Source organism: Dendropsophus ebraccatus, chromosome 14, assembly GCF_027789765.1.
Source record: "Dendropsophus ebraccatus isolate aDenEbr1 chromosome 14, aDenEbr1.pat, whole genome shotgun sequence".
Taxonomy (NCBI): Eukaryota; Metazoa; Chordata; class Amphibia; order Anura; family Hylidae; genus Dendropsophus; species Dendropsophus ebraccatus.
Window position 1 is genome coordinate 11,121,389 of NC_091467.1, and position 20,874 is coordinate 11,142,262.

Here is a 20,874-nt window from a genome sequence, read left to right on the forward strand (position 1 = left end):
ATATATACCATCCACCAGGGGTATATACCATCCACCAGGTATATATACCATCCACCAGGGACATATACCATCCACCAGGTATATATACCATCCAGAAGGTATATATACCATCCACCAGGGGTATATACCATCCACCAGGTATATATGCCATCCACCAGGGACATATATACCATCCACCAGGTATATATACCATCCACCAGGGACATATACCATCCACCAGGTATATATACCATCCAGAAGGTATATATACCATCCACCAGGGGTATATACCATCCACCAGGTATATATACCATCCACCAGGTATATATACCATCCAGAAGGTATATATACCATCCACCAGGGGTATATACCATCCACCAGGTATATATACCATCCACCAGGGACATATACCATCCACCAGGTATATATACCATCCACCAGGGACATATACCATCCACCAGGGGTATATACCATCCACCAGGGACATATACCATCCACCAGGTATATATACCATCCACCAGGGACATATATACCATCCACCAGGGACATATACCATCCACCAGGGACATATACCATCCACCAGGTATATATACCATCCACCAGGGACATATACCATCCACCAGGGACATATATCATCCACCAGGGGTATATACCATCCACCAGGTATATATACCATCCACCAGGGACATATATCATCCACCAGGGACATATATCATCCACCAGGGGTATATACCATCCACCAGGTATATATACCATCCACCAGGGTTATATACTATCCACCAGGGTTATATACCATCCCGTGCCAGGGTTATATACCATCCACCAGGGTTATATACCATCCACCAGGGTTATATACCATCCACGAGGGTTATATACTATCCACCAGGGTTATATACCATCCACCAGGGACATATACCATCCACCAGGGTTATATACTATCCACCAGGGTTATATACCATCCCGTGCCAGGGTTATATACCATCCCCTGCCAGGGTTATATACCATCCCGTGCCAGGGTTATATACCATCCCCTGCCAGGGTTATATACCATCCCCTGCCAGGGTTATGTACCATCCCCTGCCAGGGTTATATACCATCCCGTGCCAGGGTTATATACCATCCCCTGCCAGGGGTATACACCAGGTTCTTCCTCCATCACTCCTATGTAGCTGAGCAGCCTGGAAACTCCTTCTTCTTTCTTCCAGCTCCAGCATCCTGGACACTGCAGCTACTCTTAGTGCGTCTGTATTATAAGCCCGGGCTTTTCTTCGCTCCTGGTCTTCCTATAGTATGCTCAGTCATCCTTGAAGTCCTGCTCCTCCCTATCTTCAAGGCTATCCCATAAGCTGCTCCTTGGATATTGCTCTCGGCTATTCCCGGACTGCATTGCCATTTACAAGCCGCTGCATTAAGATGATGTCGTGTACCGAGCTGATCACCATGTGTCTACTGTCCGCCAAACAATTCCCGAAGGACAAACCCATCAAGACCCCTCCGCAGCTCACCATAGACCAGGACCTGTCCATATTCAAGGATGTAAGTGTCATGGCATGGGTGGGATTGGGGGATTGGGGTTGCATTGGCTGCAGAATTGATAGATCATGTATACAACAAGACCACTTTGTTTGGCAGTGCAAAGGTTAACCCCCTCCCGCCCGCCTGCTGCTGCTACACAGATCTGCTTATATTACTGGGAGATAATTACCTTCTGCTTATAGCAATGCCATTTACAGCTAATTGGCCAATCTGGACTAGTTTCTACATACATAGAGCATTCATGCACTTTTATCTTATAAGATATATTTATATAAATTTGTTATCTACATGTTATCTACATAGTGCCGACATGTTCTGCACATTGGAGTATATATGCCCATATCCATCCCTGTCCCAGTGCAGTTCACGTTCTAATGTAAGATGCTCATATACAGGTTACAGAAAATCCAGGTATAACTGGTTATATACCTAACGTTCCCACCCAGGAAGCTGAGGCTGAAGGTGTTGCATGATGGGGGTCCTTATACAGAAGGGTTGCATGTGATGGAAAGACTTTTGGGGTCCTTTGTAATTTTCATTGCCCAATTAAATTAAGAGGAACAAAAAAAAATTGAGTGCCTTTATTGTCACTATTGACTTAAATGGGTACTCTGGCGATTTACCCCCCCCCCCCCCCCGTTCATATCAACAGGTGTCAGAAAGTTATAGGGATTTGTAATTTACTTCTATTTAGAAATCTCCAGTCTTCCAGTACTTATCAGCTGCTGGATGTCCTGCCGGAAGTGGTGGATTCCTCCCAGTCTGACACAGTGCTCTCTGCTGCCACCTCTGTCCATGTCAGGAACTGTCCAGAGCAGCAGCAAATCCCCATAGAAAACCTCTCCTGCTCTGGACAGTTCCTGACATGGACAGAGGTGGCAGCAGAGAGCACTGTGTCAGACTGGAGAGAATACACCACTTCCTGCAGCAGGACATACAGCAGCTGATGAGTACTGGAAACTGGAGATTTTTAAATAGAATTAATTTAAAAATCTGTATATATTTCTGAAATCTTCTCCTTTATCTTATGCATACTGTATTTTGTTAGTTGGGGAAAGAAAATGGTCACCTTTGTGTTCTGTCCATGACATAACCCTCATACCTAGGTACCTTTCATATATCCAGCTGTGCTTCCAGAATGTAGAAAAATGCTTTTATTCTACTTCGCCTTTGTAAGACAATCTCTAAGAGGCCGATGGCGGCCAAAACAATAATGTAAACGAGCGCCGATCTGCTAGGCGCTCGTTTATTGAGCCTTTTACATGGCTCGATTATCGTTTAGCAAGGGCTGCATGGACATCGTTAGTGATGTCCGTGCAGCCCTTGCCCTAAACTGTTCATACATTACCTCACCACAGTTTCGGTCTTCTCCTGCCCTCTGCTGTCACTTCCGGCATCCTGCGCTGTGGCTTCTCTGAGCCGACAGGCCGCTCAGCCAATCACTGGCCACGGCGTTCCTTGACAGTGATTGGCTGTGCCTGTCGGCCGCGTATTGCTATTACACGCAGTTATGCACACCCGACGCCAGATTATTTTAGGTTTGGAACTAAAGAAACAGTCAGCCGCTGATCGTTGCCTCTATCAAGGCCTTAATACAAGGAGCGATTATCGTTCGAAAAAGTCGTTACATCGTTTGGATTTGAACGATAATCGTTTAGCGTAATAGCAGACAACGATTAAACGACCAACGATAAATCGTTAGTCGTTTGATAGACTTTGGTTCTATTTTTATCGTTGAAGGTTCGCAAATCGTTCGAACGGAATAAGACATCGTTTGCAGTAGCAGCGAACGCAATAGCGACGACAAGGCAACCGCAGGAACGATCATAAGATCATAGTGTTGAGTAGAGATGAGCGAACTTGTCGAACGTTTGGGTTCGGCTGAACCAGAACGCTTGGCGTTTGACTCCCGGTGGCTGGAGAAGTTGGATTCCACCCTAGGGCTGCCAGGAAAACACAGATACATCCATAGGCTATGTACACACATTGTATGACACCGGCCGTTCCGTTACCCGGCCGGTCCACGGAACGGCCGGTGTCGGATAAGATCATCCTGGCCGGAACTGCAGTACCGGCTGGATGATCTTTAGACGCATCAGAACTCCTCCGAGCAGCGCGGTCCCCTGTGTGCACTGACAGGTTCTCTGTGGCCGCTATTCAATGAATAGCGGCCGCAGAAAACTGACACGTCAGTTTTTTGCGGTGCCGCTAGAGATCCCGGCCGGAGCTTATACTATGTGTATACGCTCCGGCCAGCATTCCATAGACGTAACGTATATTTTCGTATTAATCACGCCCGTTGTTGCAATAGTCAACAACGGCCGTACTTTTACAAAAATATTCGTTGTGTGAACATTGCCATAGGCTGTATGCATGATTTCCATAACTCCCTAGGGTGGCATCCAACATCTCCAGCCACCTGGAGTCAAATGTCGAGCAGTTCGGTTTTGGTCGAACCAGAACGTTTGGTAAGTTCGCTCACCCCCATCCACTAACGTTGATCTCCTCGATTTCCCGTGACTTTCTCGAGTTCCTACTCTTCTTGGAGACGTCGTGGATTTCAGCATATCAAGCACTAAAACCAATTTGTTTAACTTTTTTCCTCTGCCGTATCCCATGGGGATAAACTCGAACAAAGTGTTTGTTTTCCGAGCAGACGAATGCATCACAAATCGGAATCATCCATTATTTAAATGGAACCACTTTATTTTTATGACTAGAAGGCTCAGTAAAATTTGTGTTATACCGCACCGGCATTGATAGGATTTAAAGTCTTCTGGCAAAAAGCAGAGTTGCCCACCCACACAATATATAGATGTAATACGTGTTCACACACTAGGCTGCGATCTGTGCAAGAGGAAACGCTCCAGGCTGCGTCATCTCCGTGCTTATTGACACAAGCCTGTAATAAGAAGAAGGATGAAAGAAGGAGATTGCTGGGTACTCTGAGTATAGATCTGTAATTTACTTCTGAAAAATCTCTATTCGTCCAGTACTTATCAGCTGCTGTATGTCCTGCAGGAAGTGGTGTATTCCTTCCAGTCTGACACAGTGCTCTCTGCTGCCACCTCTGTCCATGTCAGGAACTGTCCAGAGCAGTAGCAAATCCCCATAGAAAACCTCTCCTACAAAATACACCACTTCCTGCAGACATACAGCAGCTGATAAGTACTGGAAAACTGGAGATTTTTAAATCAAAGTAATTTACTAATCTATATACAGTAACTTTCTGACACAAGCTGATTTAAGAGATTTTTTTTTTTGCTGGAATACCCCTTTAAGCCACCACTTATCTCATAGAACTATAGAGTATTCCAGAGGGAAAAAAATAATGTTCAAAGCAACTGTTATAAATTATCCTCTGTGTAAAAAGTCTTCCGATAATTATCAGCTGCTGTATTCCCCTGAGGAAGTTGTGGAAAAGGAAACACAGCGCTCCTAGAGCTGCCACTTCCGTCCATATTGGGAACTTTCCAATACTTTAGAGTTAGGGCCCTATTCCACCGGACGATTATCGTTCAGATTATCGTTAAATCGTTCGAATCTAAACGATAATCGTTCGGTTGAAATGCATTAACGATTAACGACCGAACGAGAAATCGTTGATCGCTTTATAAGACCTGGACCTATTTTTATCGTTGCTCGTTCGCAAAACGTTCGCAAATCGTTCGCATTGAATAAGACGTCGTTCGGTCGTTCGCAATAGATACGAACGCAATAGCAAAGAAATACGGAAGAAGAAACGATCGCAATTACGATCATAAGTAACGATTATCGTTCCATGGAAATGAGTGAACGTTTTCAGGTCTTTCGCAATAGCGGTCGTTTGAGATCATTAATCGCTAACGATTATGCTAACGATAATCGTCCGGTGGAATAGGGCCCTAAGGGCCCTGTTACACGGGATGATTATCGTGGGAAAAATCGGTATATCGTTCGAATTTAAACGATAATCGTTCTGTGTAATTGCAGGCAACGATCGAAAAATCGTTAGGATGTCATTGATCGTTGATTTAGATCTGAACCTAAAATTATCGTTAATCGTTCGCTGTAATTCCACGTTCGTTCGCTCAAGTTCCGCATTTGTTCACTAATCGTTCAGTGTAATTGCACATTGTTCATTGCTTTGCTGGGATCAGATGGAGCAAACGATCCTAGTAACGATCGTAACTATTGATTATCGTTCTGTGTTATATGGTGAACGATTTCAGGTTACGATCTTGTTTGCGATCGTTTATCGTTAATCGTTAAAAATCGCTCCGTGTAATAGTACCCTCTCTCCTGTTCTGGACAGTTCCTGACACGGCCAGAGGTGGCAGCAGGGAGCACTGTGTCCGACTGAAAAGAGTTCTATATGACTTCATCAGGGGAATAACTCAGCAGAAAAGAATTGGAAAGCTTGAATTTTTTTTTTAAAGATTATTTTTAAATCTATGTAGCAGTAAGTGACTTGAAAATATGTTTTGTTCTCTGGAATGCCCCTTTCATAGGACCCTATACACACCCCTTCTTTTCTTTTGTTGGTGCTATGAGGCAGAAATTTGAAAAGATATGTCTATTAACTGATGTGTTCCCATGTTGTCAGTATACGGCGTATACTATAGAGGTGTGAGCTTGATGGATAGTATAAAATTGGTGCAATGCAGTACGGGTGCGGTGAAGATATAGGGTAAAAGCCGCAAGAGAAAAGCAGATTCTCATTGACATGACAGTAGACGTCTATGGTCGGGGAGATGGTTTGTAACTAATCGCTTCCTTTTCTTTACAGATATTCAGGAGAGCAGACAAAAATGGTGAGTAACAAACATATGTGATGGGAAATTATTATTCACCGTGTTTTCATCAATACTCATATGTTCCATCTTACAATATGCTGTGTGTGAACAAGATCCGGTCCTCTTGGCTGAAAACCCTGGCCACCGCACTAATAATATGAGGTGTGACACACGCGCTATTCCTGTGGTTACAGCCTACTCTATGGCAAAAGTGCCAGAAACACGTCGGGTGCTTAGTGAATGTTTGTGGTTCAGTGGGACTGACCTGTAATAGTGAAAGAAAGCAGCTCTGAATTTCTAAGTGTAAAGACCCCCATAGGTTGCGTTCACACTGCATTTTTGCAGTCTAACGTATCCGTTTAATGGATAAAGCGGATGAAATCCGTTTCTCCATTGATTTTTATTATAAAAACTATTGTCTATCATTAGTGAAGCCCATGCCTAAAAGAATTCAGGACATCATAAAAGCTCAAGGGGAGCAACAAAGTAATCACAAAAAGCTAGGCATGCATTACACTTGTGGTGGTGAACGTTCACATGAGCCGAGGTTAAGTGGCTGTGAGGTAGCAGAGCTGGGTATGTAATACAGGGGGGAGTGCAGACTATGAACACCTTTCTAATTAGTCTTCATTAAAAATTTCCTACCATTTAGCTGCCACTCAGAGAAAAGTTAGATAAACCTGCAGGATGGACTATCTGCTCTGTGTTAGAGATAGCAGAACTCCTTGGACAGCTTGCACGGGTTGGGGACAGGGACAAAAATAGAGAGAAAATAGAGCTCATACATCAAAGGATGTTGAAACAAAAGTAAGCAAAATGTTTAATAAAGACCTATGGAGAAAAATGTTTTCCTTTTATGCACCATAATAAGTATAAAGCAAAAAGAAAAAATGCTTTAGAAAGGTGCCTGTAGCATTAAAGCAATAGGCCAGGCAAGCTGGGTCAACATTAACATTCATGGCAGGGGGATGTGGGCTACACGAATCAGGGATACGTTTGTTCTTCATTGGTCTCATACGATATGTATAGCAATGTCCGTTTTCATCGAGTTGCTGTCTATACATGACAATGAATGATTAATTTCACAGGAGGGAGATGAGACGAATGTGCCGTTGAGTGGAGCGAGTTGTAGTAGCGCTCCCCAGTGCATGCTGCCTGTGCTGCTTCTTCTAGATGGCAAGGAGAACAGATGGCTCTGTAGACAATCGCAGCAAGAGACCAGCACTCTGGCAGTCCCCTAATAAACCCAGGAAATGCCTGTCACGCCGAATGTTCCCTGTTGTGAACCTTTTTGTATCTCCCTGCCATTAGTCTTGGGCACATAACTCTTTCCTTGCCTGACTAAAGCGAATGAGGGATAATTAGATAAGTAACGTTACAGGATGCAAATGGGATGTAATTGGTACTAGCATACAGGTCCCTTGGGAGACTACAGTAGTAGCAGGTCAATACATGAAGGTAAAATTTTAACCCCTTAATGACCAGGTCTTTAAAAAGGAGCCTGGATGCTACAAAAATAAAGCATACTCACCTGCTTGATCCCCTCCTGATCCTTGGTGCTCGCCCTGCCCAGCCAATCAGTGATTGCAGTGGTGACACGCCTCCACTTCACAGCCTGTGATTGGATAAGCTGTAATTTTCTGCAGGAAGAAGCAGAAAGCGTCAGGGAGCGGGAGTCATTGCTATGGCAGTCAGGAGGGGGATTGGGTGCAGGTGAGTATGCCTTTTTTCTACACCCGTGTTCCTGAGTGCCCAGAGAAAAGGTAGTACCTGTTTAACCCTCTCCCGCCGCTGGGCTGTAAATTAACGTCACTGCAGCCCATGCCTGATGCTGCAGCAAAGTTAATTTAAGATGGAGGATAAAACAGGCGCAGGAGCTGCGCCTGTGTCATCCGCGGCGGGTCCCGTCTAACAGTGATAGCCGGGGACCCGCCCCAAGTCTCAGCACCGGAGACGCGCTCTGGTGTGGAGAGTTAACCCTATAGACACTGCGGTCAGCATGACGGCAGCATCTATAGGGCTTCTGACAGAGAATTCTCCCTCTACAGAGGGAGTATTCTCTGTCCGGTGTCCATTGGGGCTCTGCGAAGTGATCGCAGAGCCCCGATGGTAGCCATGGAAACGGGGGATGGGTTCCTGGCTGCGGAGGCTGGTGGGGGGGGAAGAGAGGGAAGCAGACTTCTATTTAAAAATCTCCAGTCTTCCAGTACTTATCAGCTGCTGTATGTTCTGCAGGAAGTGATGTATTCTTTCCAGTCTGGCACAGTGCTCTCTGCTGCCACCTCTGTCCACGTCAGGAACTGTCCAGAGCAGGAGAGGATTCCTATGTGGATTTTTTAATAATCTGGACAGTTCCTGACATGGACAGAGGTGGCAGCAGAGAACACTGTGTCAGACTGGAAAGAATACACCACTTCCTGCAGGTACTTAAAGTACCTCAAGACTGGAGATTTTTAAATACAAGTACTGTAAAACTTTCTGATTTGAAAACATCTTATATCACGTTATGACGATCCAGGAAAGACCATTGTATGTTAAAAAAATAATTAATCCTGAGGCTATTGTCTCTCGAGTAAGCGGTGTAATTGCTTTCCCCACGACAGAACAATTCTCAGAACTCTCCATTGTGTTGTCCCTTTGTTATTCCTCCTGGAAAAAATATAAAAATATAAATAAATTGTCAGCTTTGCGTCAGCGTTCGCCTTGTCAGTGTTCGTCCCTGCGCCATCATTAGACAGCTTCATTTCCCCTGAGCTTTATTAGCTGGGAGAATGTGTGGGTGAGGATGGATGTGCGGGGAGTGAATCATTACTTTATATTAATTGTATATAATAACACGTATCTCCCCTAGATGACGGTAAATTGTCCTTTGAAGAATTCCAGAGCTATTTTTCCGATGGGATTCTGAATAAGGAGGAACTGAGGAAAATGTTCATCCGGATAGACAGCCAGCAAACTAAGTGAGTGACGAATAGAGACGCAAGGGACAAATGTAATAAAGCATGCCTGTTATCACTCCGTACATTATGGGGGAGATTTATCCAACATGGTGTAAAGTGAAACTGGCTCAGTCGCCCCTAGCAACCAATCAGATTCCACCTTTCATTTTCCAAAGAGTCTGTGAGGAATGAAAGGTGGAATCTGATTGGTTGCTAGGGGCAACTGAGCCAGTCTCACTTTACACCATGTTTGATAAATCTCCCCCATTGTGTCTCTTCCTTATTACAGTCTAATCACTGCGACCCAAGTGTTATTTGTACACTTAGAGAGAGATTTATCAAACATGGTGTAAAGTGAGACTGGCTCAGTTTTCCCTAGCAACCAATCAGATTCCACCTTTCATTCCTCACAGACTCTTTGGAAAATGAAAGGTGGCATCTGATTGGTTGCTAGGGGCGACTGAGCCAGTCTCACTTTACACCATGTTTGATAAATCTCCTAGTCTGTGTACAGCCTCCGTTTTAGATTTAAAGGGGTTGTTCACCTTTTTTTTCTTTCAAATCAACTGGTGCCAGAAAGTGTCAGAGATTTGTAATTTACTTCTATTAAAAAAAATCTCAAGTCTTCCAGTACTTAGCAGCTGCTGTATGTCCTGCAGGAAGTGGTGTATTCTTTCCAGTCTGGAGAGCAGTAAAGGTTTTCCGTGGGCATTTGCTACTTTTCTGGGAAGTTCCTGACATGGACAGAGGTGGCAGCAGAGAGCACTGTGTCAGACTGGAGAAAGTAAACTACTTCCTGCAGGACATACAGCAGCTGATAAGTACTGGAAGACACAAGATTTTTTTAAATAGAAGTACATTACAAATCTCCGGCACTTTCTGGCATCAGTAGATTTGAAAGAAAAAGATTCTGGGGTGAACTGCCCCTTTAAAGGAGAATTCCGGCCATTTGAAAATGCCAGTCCCGCCTGATGGACTACACGCTCAGCATGCCCCACACCCCAGTCACTGACTGGCTGAATCGGCAATCCATTAACTGGGTTGTGACGTCCACTGTGGAGGAGATCCTGGAGCCCAGCGGGGGACCCAGAGCGGCAATCCAGCACTGGAGAGGCACAAGAGAGGAGTCGATTGTTATGTTCCCCTTGCCCCTGCGGGGTAAAACATTTTTCAAAATCGCCAGACTTCTCCTTTAAAGTGTCATTTAAAAAATAATAAGAATTAAGGGGGTACTCTGGTGAAAAAAAGTCAAATCAATTGGTGCATGACAGTTATACAGATTTGTAAATTACCTCTACTTAAAAATCTCACATCTACCAGTATGAGCTGCTGTATGTCCTGCAGGAAGTGGTGTATTTTCTCCAGTCTGACACAGTGCTCTCTGCTACCACCTCTGTCCATGTCAGGAACTGTCCAGAGCAGGAGAGGTTTTCTATGGGGATTTGCTGCTGCTCTGGACAGTTCCTGACATGGACAGAGGTGGCAGCAGAGAGCACTGGAAAGAATACACCACTTCCTGCAGGATATACAGCAGCTGATAAGTACTGGAAGACTGGACATTTTTAAATAGAAGTAAATGACAAATCTGTATAACTTTCTGACACCAGCTGTTTTTTTTTAATCAGAACAGCTCTGTATAAGATATGAACCATCTCATAATGTTGGATTGAAACATAAAATACTGTTCATCAAATTTATTCTCAACCTGTGTCAATTTTTACAGTAACATGGATACAGAGCTGCTATGTGGTAAGCCGATTTACTTACATTTCCTTCCATACTGTGACTTCCCTGTGACCGTACCATATGGTAGACAGGATTATAAATGGTCATCGTCATTTCCGCAAACTCTGCATAAAGCAATAGCATAAATGATTGTAAGAAACGCTGTATTATATCTTATCAGAGAAAATGCCTCATCTCCTATTGTTCTAGCTTTATGGTTTATGGTTGACAGCTTAGGCTGCTTAAAAACAACTGAAACACAGTCACGCTCCTGATATAGCACACTCGTAACAGAACTACATGTTTACTAGTGTATGTGCTGCTACTGCTTAGGCTGCTTATTACTGCTCCATAATGCCCTCTATGCTGCTGCTGCTTCTTAGGGCATGTAGAGAGACATTGAAGAGCGGGATTCCCTCTTTTGTGTGTTGAGATATGAAAGAGAATAGGCTTTACCTATTAGCCCAGGGACAACTGAAAATTACAGACAGAGTCTGCAAATATAAAGGAAAATGTCATATACAAGTTATAGAATGGGCAATAATAGTGCTGCTCCTCATGTGCAGCATGCCTGGTATAACATACGCAACATAGAAACATAGTCATGTACTCCAGACCTCAAGGGGCACTTGTAGCTTTTTTCCCTTCTCTTAAAGAGGTTGTCCGGGAAAAATGAAAACTTGGCCAGGCTGATGGGGCTTTGGGAGGAATGTCGGTAATGCATACTTACCTGTCTTGTACCCCTGCCACTGCCGGATCCTGACCGCCTGTCTGCACCGCTTCCTGTGTTTTCATAACTTCCGATCATGTTGTGCTCCCACAGGAAACAAACGCTCAGTATAGAGTCATTGTAAGTTAAGAAAACACAGGAAGCGGTGCAGAGCGGGTGACCCAGGATCTGGCAACGCTGGGGAAACAGGACAGGTAAGTATGCATTACCAACATGTCCCCCACAGCCCAAGCAGCCTGGCCAAGTATTAATTTCTCCCAGACAATCTCTTTCAAATCAACTGGTACCACAAAGTGCCAGAGATCTCTAACTTACTTCTATTAAAAAATCTCAAGTCTTCCAGTACTTATTAGTTGCTGTATGTCTTGCAGGAAGTGGTATTCTTTCCAGTCTGGATAGCAGGAGAGGTTTTCCATGGGAATTTGCTACTTCTCTGGACCGTTCCTGACATGCACAGATGTGTCAGAATGGAAAGAATATACCACTTCCTGCAGAACATACAGCAGCTGATAAGTACTGGAATACTGGAGATTTTTTTTTTTTTTCAAACAGAGGTAAATTACAAATCTCTGGCACTTTCTGATACCAATTGATCTGAAAGAAACTACAATTCCCATCATGCCTGGACAGCCAAAGCTTTTAGCTTTGGCTGTCCAGGCATGATGGGAATTGTAGTTTTGCAACAGCTGGAGTTTGACACTGCTATGTTAGGAGGGAATGGGTAAGCTATCACGTTTTGTGCACGGCCCATAAATACGGACAATATGCTACAGAATAGAATTCGGAGCTCTTGGGATTATCACTCCTGATGATGCCGGGAGCTTCAAAACAGTTTAGATGTTCACAGTACTGTACTGGCGCAGCATGTCAATACATTAGTGCCCAAATTAACCTGGTTTCCAAGCTCCAGGAATCATCATGAGTCAATTGACGCCATAGCGCTGGAGTTCTATTGTGTCTTGCAGTTAGGCATTGCGTTTCTTCATTCTAATTTTTGTATTTGTTTTCATTTGCATCTCTTCAAGGGATAAAATATACAAAAAATTAGAACGGAAAAATACAATAGATGGACCAGGCATCTGCCAAGCAGAGGACACCTGGATAAAGAGATATTCTCATCACAACCAATATCAGAGCCGCCTACAGTTTTTTGCGGGCCTTCAGGTGACAGAGCCTCAGCGGGCCCCTCATCCATCCACTATGCACTTGAGACACCACTAGTATACACAAACACACATTATTGTGACTGACTGACACAGACTGACGTTGACACACAGCACTTTCACTCAGTCTTCTCCCTAAATTTGAGGACCTTCTTCAGGTCATGTGATCAGGTCCTTCACCCTTTTCTCTCTATGTGCAGGTCCTGTTCCTTCTCTATCTTCTGATCTTTAGCCACTCACCCTGCACTAGAGTGAGCTGGCTGAACATTAGAAGAGTGGGCCCCGGCACTTGCCCGGATAAGCCCTGTGCTGATGCCGGCCCTGACCAATATAATTATAGCTGTAGGTCTTGTCATATTATATATTTTTGCATAAGCAATCATTTAGCAAACTTCCCTCCTCCTGATATGCTGCTCTTTCCCTTCCGTTGTTGACAGGTTGTTGTTAAGGTTACCGACCACTACTTTGCTCAAAAAACAGTGGTCTGGCTGAGGTATATTTAGATATACTATATATATATATATATATATATATATATATACACACTATTGCTGTCCATAGAGTATACATTTCGCCGGTCGCCGCTCTTGCAGGATCCTCATGTGTAGGTTTATTCAATGCTCAGAGCGCTGTTCTGATTCTCCGTCTCCCGCCTCGGGCTTCTTCTTTGTACTCCATTGCTGATTCGCAGATTTAGCCTCCTTGTTATGTCTGATCTAGCGGAATTTCATCAAACACCTAACCCTGTGGCACTTCTCCCGGGAATTGTTGATTTAATGAAGTGTGCGTCTCACATTAACTCATTCAGCAGCGCAGAAGACGCGTCACCTTAGCCGTCAGTCACAGAGACCTTCTCACATGCAATAGACGTACATTGTGTATGACACGCTCCACGCTCGCTCATTCATCTTATAAAAAAAAAGCAAATAAAAAATTCTTCAGGTTGTTACTGAAACTAATCGTAGGAGGGTTATAGGTGAAAGACTACAATAAAGGAGACATAATGCAAGAAACATTATAGTCCTTGTAAACCCGGGTACAGCTGCAACTGACTGCCGGCATTACCGATTCCAGTTCTGGTTATTTATCATTTGTCAGAGTCAAGGTCTCATGTTGTATATAACTCCGCACCGGGTCACAGGCCTGTTGTATAGATGTAGAGGAGTCCATACCACTTAGGATACCCCTCCCACACACAGACTGCCAATATCATTTTTTGCCCCCTGAAACTGTCTCAGTTGCCCCTAGCAACCAATCAGATTCCACCTTTCATTCCTCACAGACTCTTTGGAAAATGAAAGGTGGAATCTGATTGGTTGCTAGGGGCAACTGAGCCAGTCTCACTTTACACCATGTTTGATAAATCTTCCCCTATGTGTTTTGCACATTGCTTCTTGGTGTTTTACTTACGAGAATATTACATTACATATTACATTATTAGGCCATGTTGACACAGGCTTCTTACAAGGGCCGTTCTTTGGCACTCAAAAACAAAGGAAATTGCACAGAAAATTGAATTGCATTCAATGCACAACGGCCGGAAATAATTGACATGTCAATTATTTTCACGACCGTAGCATACAATGGCAGCTGTCCAATACATTGTGTGAACAACGGCCGCTGTTTGCATTGAGTTCAATGCAACACATTTCAATATTAAAAGAATGAACGTTGTTATAATTGCAAACAGCGGCCATTCTTTTCATAAAAAATATGTTGTGTGAACATAGCCTTAAAGGGAACCTGTCATTATATTCATGCTGCCTGAGTGGTCCCCAGTGACTTCTGTCTATAATGTTATTGGCTGTCACCAATATTGGAAGCCCACTGCTGTGTACATCTCTCCACGCTCCCCCAGTGTCCTCCTGCAGCATCTGCGGGTCCCCTGCTGACCGCAGCCGCTGCCACTTCCTAGACCAACCTGTCTCTGCAGTGACAGCCCGCTCAGCCAATCACTCGCTGAGACTGGACGTTGCCATAACCAGTGATTGGCTGAGCGGGTTGTCACTGCCAGAACAAGTTCCTCTGTGGAAGTGGCGGTAAGGGGGCCACGGAGACACTGCAGGAGGACACCGGGGTAGCGTGTAGAGGTAAGAATAAAATGTATGTTGTGTTTTGTGGAGCAGCATGTAAGAGTTTTTAGTGCCAGAGTACCCCTATAATGATAATATAGTAAATCTCCCATCTGCAGCTCACGGGACCATCACAATTAGCTAGAAATCCCCGACAATCACTTTTCTGAGAGCTGGAACTAAATTCCATAAAATTCAAAGCTTTGAAGCAATAATAAGCATTAAAGGAGACTCTCAAGGCTGGCGTAAAGGGCTCAGTAAAGAGCTGACGAATGTGTCATGTACTGCTGTCCCCTGGTCCCTATGGAACCTCAGCATAACCACGTACAGGATCTGAAGCAGATTTGATGGTGCAGATTTGAAGTTGCAAATTCAAAGTAAATCAAATGTGGGCCATGAAATCTGCTGCGGATCTTCTGCAGATCCTGTACGTGTTAACGCACCCTTAAGTGGTAATCATCACAACCGAGATTCGTTAGGAACCAGAGTTCGTAACCAGTTTGTAAAGATGGTTGCCACACAATTAAATTTATAAAAATAAGATGCTATACTTAATAAATAATGAATAAATAAATAAAAATAAGATCCTATACTCACCTGTCCGCACCCCCCTCCCCCGATGTCCTCCCACAGGTCGTCAGTGTCCCCTGCCAGCTTGTTTTGTGTATATTTACTTATTACAACATATTTTTGTTCCAATGTTGCTGTTTTAAATGAAAAACAGAAACATTGTAAGAAAATATGCTGTGATAAGAAAATATACACAAAACAAGCTGATTGCTGATTGCTTTCTACCCCGCCAGCTTGTTTTGTGTATATTTACTTATCACAGCATGTTTTTGATCCAATGTTGCTATTTTTTGCATTTCCAACAGCAACATTGGAATGAAAAAAGGCTTTGATAAGTCAATACACACAAAACAAGCTAGCGGGGTAGAAAGCAATTGGCATGAAACTGGGATGTGTCTATGCAAAGCCCCATACAGAAAACTAACCGTATGCAACAGTTTAATCCCTTAAAATCCTATAAATTATATTATTTTAGGGGATTAAGAAACGGTCGGGTTCGTCTGAACCGAAACGGAACTTTGCGTCAAAGTTTGTTAAACCTGCTGAACCAAACTTTTAAAAAAAAAAGTCTACCTAAAGACAGGATGCCATATTGATTTCTACTTGTGTATTTCAGACTATTTCTCTGACTATTTGGGGGAATATAAGAATGTTCTCGCTGCCCTGCAGAACCTGAATGTGACTATACTGACAGCGATGGATAAGACTAAAACGGTGAGTACGCAGGTTTACCTCTTATTATTGTCATCATGGAATGAAATGGTAAAAATAAATAGGAAAATGATTATAAAAATACAAAAATATATATATTTTTGTCGCCTATTACTAATATTGCTTGGAATGGAATGAGTAGTTGGGTCCTACGTCGGTGGGAAGCTGGGCTTGTTGTGTCATTGCGTGTTATTCTTTCCATGACACATCTTTCTCTCCAGCTTCACAGTCCTGCAACATTACTTAAAGTGATTTTACAGATGCAGCTTCTGTGAGTAGGAGGCGGGTGTGTGCATAGTGTATAGTAATGGATGTATGGGACCACCGTTTTATTCATACAGAAGACATCAATGGATTTCATTGGTATCGGTGACTCTACTCTCTTAAAGGGGTGTTCACAAAAAAAAAACAACTCTTGCCAGAAAGTGAGACAGATTTGTAATTTACTTTGATCTCCAGTCTTCCAGTACTTATCAGCTGCTGTAAGTCTTTCAGGAAGCACGGTATTTTTTCCAGTCTAACAGTGCTCTCTGTTAGGAACTGTCCAGAGCAGGAGAGGTTTTCTATGGGGATTTGCTGCTGCTCTGGACAGTTCCTGACATGGACAGAGGTGGCAGCAGAGAGCACTGTGTCAGACTGGAAAGAATACACCACTTCCTGAAGGACATACAGCAGCTTATAAGTACTGGAAGACTGGGGATTTTTAAATATAAGTAATTTACAAATCTGTATAACTTTCTGACACCATGTAATTTTAAAGCAATGTGGTTTTTTTTCAGGAGTACCCCTTTAAGAGAAAATGTAGAAAAAACTGTCTGCTAAGGTTTATCATACCTTTGCTCTTATATATTTTTTTGTGAAAATCCTCTGGATTAATGTTTCATAAAGCGTAATCTATCCGGCGATATAAGCGATGTTTGATAATTCCCAGGATCCGGCGGCGCACAGTCCCCGGACTTCCACTTCATCCGCTCTCCAAATTGTGGATGGTTGTTAGTGAGAATGATTTGGGGGAGCAAAGTCTAATCCACCCACATAGTGTCAGACTGACACGGAGAAGCAAAGGACTGACACAGTTTTGTAGCAATGTGGCAGTATGAAGCTAAATATTAGTTATAACACAAAGACGGGTTATTTTCAGCCTAGCAACGGGACCTGTAGCCTTCTCATCCGGTGTGTGTGTGGGGGGGGGGGAGGGGGGACAACATAGCACAAAGGTATATAGAACAAAGTACAAAGAGATCTGGCTTCATAGTCCATCTCTCATAACAATCAATGCTGTTCCTCTTTAGTATGTACCAGACTGATGGCGGCTAATGATTAGTGTGACACATGGGTCAACTCCAAAGACTTGTAAAGGATTACGGTGACTGCTGACGTGGTGATTTTTGTGATTATTATGGCTGCGAGGGTGCGACCAGTGAACATGTAGAATTGATGCGAAACAATGGTACAATATCGTGGCGTTTAAGGTACTCAGTGACAGAACAAGCTTCTGTCACTGAGTGATTGGTCCCAATCACTTGTGCCGACAGGCAGGGGGTAAGCCTCTTACCTCCGTCCTGTCGGTTCGGCGATCTGTGCATAGAGCCTGCTCTCAGGCAGGCTCTATACATAGATCGCCGATAACACTGATCTTGATCTATGCTATGCTATGGCATAGCATAGATCAGTAAATGCAATCTAATGATTGCATGTTTTACAGTAAAAAAAGTGTAATAAAAAAAAGTTTTTAAAAGTATTAAAAAAACCCTTATAAACCCCCCAATAAAAATTTAATATACCCCCTTACCCATTATAAAAATAAAAATAAATAAATAAACATATTACATATCGTAGCGTGCAGAATTGACTGAACTATTAAAATATAACATTATTGTTCCCGTACGGTGAACGGCGTAAAGGGAAAAAAAACACACCAGGATTGCTGATTTTATTAAATTATATATCAGAAAAAAAATTAATAAAAAGCGATCAAAATTTTTCTGTTACACCAATATGATATTAATAAAATCTAGAGATCATGGCACAAAAAAATGACACCTTAACCAGCCCTGTAGGTAAAAAAATAAAAGCACTATGGCTCTTAGAAGGGGGGGAGGAACATTGCATTCATTTGACCCGGACTTTTGTGCATCAAAGGGCTCTGTTTTGAAGGGGTTAATGAATGGGAAGCTAGGCCGCTCCATTCCCCTGAGCATATACACTCACCGGCCACTTTATTAGGTACACCATGCTAGTAACGGGTTGGACCCCCTTTTGCCTTCAGAACTGCCTCAATTCTTCGTAGCATAGATACAACAAGGTGCTGGAAGCATTCCTCAGAGATTTTGGTCTATATTGACATGATGGCATCACACAGTTGCTGCAGATTTGTCGGCTACACATCCATGATGCGAATCTCCCGTTCCACCACATCCCAAAGATGCTCTATTGGATTGAGATCTGGTGACTGTGGAGGCCATTGGAGTAAAGTGAACTCATTGTCATGTTCAAGAAACCAGTCTGAGATGATTCTAGCTTTATGACATGGCGCATTATCCTGCTGAAAGTAGCCATCAGATGTTGGGTACATTGTGGTCATAAAGGGATGGACATGGTCAGCAACAATACTCAGGTAGGCTGTGGCGTTGCAACCATGCTCAATTGGTACCAAGGGGCCCAAAGAGTGCCATGAAAATATTCCCCACACCATGACACCACCACCACCAGCCTGAACCGTTGATACAAGGCAGGATGGATCCATGTTTTCATGTTGTTGACGCCAAATTCTGACCCTACCATCCGAATGTCGCAGCAGAAATCGAGACTCATCAGACCAGGCATAGTTTTTCCAATCTTCTACTGTCCAATTTCGATGAGCTTGTGCAAATTGTAGCCTCAGTTTCCTGTTCTTAGCTGAAAGGAGTGGCACCCGGTGTGGTCTTCTGCTGCTGTAGCCCATCTGCCTCAAATTTCGACGTACTGTGCGTTCAGAGATGCTCTTCTGCCTACCTTGGTTGTAACGGTTGGCTATTTGAGTCACTGTTGCCTTTCTATCAGCTCGAACCAGTCTGCCCATTCTCCTCTGACCTCTGGCATCAACAAGGCATTTCCGCCCACAGAACTGCCACTCACTGGATATTTTTTCTTTTTCGGACCATTCTCTGTAAACCCTAGAGATGGTTGTGCGTGAAAATCCCAGTAGATCAGCAGTTTCTAAAATACTCAGACCAGCCCTTCTGGCACCAACAACCATGCCACGTTCAAAGGCACTCAAATCACCTTTCTTCCCCATACTGATGCTCGGTTTGAACTGCAGGAGATTGTCTTGACCATATCTACATGCCTAAATGCACTGAGTTGCCACCATGTGATTGGCTGATTAGAAATTAAGTGGTAACGTGCAGTTGGACAGGTGTACCTAATAAAGTGGGCGGTGAGTGTAAGTGTACTCAGTCTCCCCAACATCAATCATAAGGTGAGGATCAGGATGCCCCCATGCACATTAGATGGTAGATAAACAAGAAGTTTGGGACAAATGAACAGCAGTGACTGCAAGATCAGACTACACAAAGTTTGCTTGTGGTCTGTTGCTATGGAGACACAAATGTCTGAATTGGAGCTGTAAAAACTAGATGGTACTAACTTTTTGATGATGACCATTTAAAAAATGTTTTATTTTATTTTAGATTTAGTGTTAAGCCTGATGCTCAACCAAGCACCTTGTGGTGACCTTCAATAACTACCAGCCAAACTAGCGTTACTGCAAGATGGTCAATACCGCTGGAGTTCTAATGTGTCCTGCAGTAAACTTTAGCATTTTTTTTTTCATTTTAATTTTGCTATATTTCGTCTCTTGAAGGAATGTATAAACAGAATATACAAAATTTAGAACAAAAAAATGCAATACGTAGGTGAAGGTGAAAATATGAAGGTGAACGAGGCACTGCTGAGCAGGGGGCACCTTAGTTAAAGGGGTAGTTCATACAAAAAAAAAAAATCTTTCAAATCAACTTGTGCCAGAAAGTGCCAGAGATTTGTAATTTACTTCTATTTCAAGTATTCCAGTACTTATCAGCTGCTGTATGTCCTGCAGGAAGTGATGTTTTCTTTCTAGTCTGACACAGTGCTCTTTGCTGCCACCTCTGTCCATGTCAGGAACTGTCCAGAGCAGGAGAGGTTTTCTCTGAGGATTTGCTACTGCTCTGGACAATTCCTGACACAGACAGAGGTGGCAGCAGAGAGCACTGTGATAAACTGGAAAGAATGTCCTGCAGGACATACAGCAGCTGATAAGTACTGGAAGACTTGAGTTTATTTAACAGAAGTAAATTACAAGTGGTACTTTCTGGCACCAGTTGATTTGAAAGAATTTTTTTTTTGCTTAACTGCCCCTTTAAATGCCAAAGTCTCCAATTGATTTCAATTGGATTAGTTACTTGAGTCGAGCACTCGAGCATTTTAGCGCTCGCTCATCACTATCTAGCATTGGAATAAAAAAAAAAAATGTGTTAAAGTGGATATAACTTTAAAAGATGTAGGAACAGTGCTATTGGGGGCTTACTAGTGGTGGTCTTACTGTTAGTGGTCTTACTAGTGGTGGTCTTACTGGTAGTGGTCTTACTGGTAGTGGTCTTACTGGTAGTGGTCTTACTGGTGGTTTTACTGGTAGTGGTCTTACTGGTAGTGGTC

At 43.2% G+C, this 20,874-nt stretch overlaps 1 protein-coding gene and 1 long non-coding RNA gene across 3 annotated transcripts in view; one reads left to right on the forward strand and one right to left on the reverse strand.

Moving 5' to 3' along the window:
- The first annotated feature begins 1,380 nt into the window (after positions 1 to 1,380).
- NECAB3 (N-terminal EF-hand calcium binding protein 3) overlaps positions 1,381 to 20,874 on the forward strand; it is a 57,935-nt gene continuing 38,441 nt past the window's right edge. Inside the window, exons 1-5 of the mRNA XM_069952625.1 lie at positions 1,381 to 1,515; positions 6,284 to 6,308; positions 9,142 to 9,250; positions 10,953 to 10,978; positions 16,106 to 16,203. Coding sequence (XP_069808726.1) covers positions 1,393 to 1,515; positions 6,284 to 6,308; positions 9,142 to 9,250; positions 10,953 to 10,978; positions 16,106 to 16,203 — 381 coding nt within the window. The 5' untranslated portion in view covers positions 1,381 to 1,392. The remainder of the gene's footprint in view (positions 1,516 to 6,283; positions 6,309 to 9,141; positions 9,251 to 10,952; positions 10,979 to 16,105; positions 16,204 to 20,874) is intronic.
- Positions 4,273 to 20,874, reverse strand: part of LOC138772312 (uncharacterized) — a 62,630-nt gene continuing 46,028 nt past the window's right edge. Inside the window, exons 2-4 of one of the 2 annotated variants that reach the window (XR_011359742.1) lie at positions 10,997 to 11,079; positions 7,822 to 7,930; positions 4,273 to 4,417 (exon numbers count right to left, since the gene is read on the reverse strand). This is a non-coding gene — a long non-coding RNA (uncharacterized lncRNA). Of the gene's footprint in view, positions 4,418 to 7,549; positions 7,632 to 7,821; positions 7,931 to 10,996; positions 11,080 to 20,874 lie in introns of those variants that run through there. The other variant, XR_011359743.1, reaches the window with a different exon arrangement.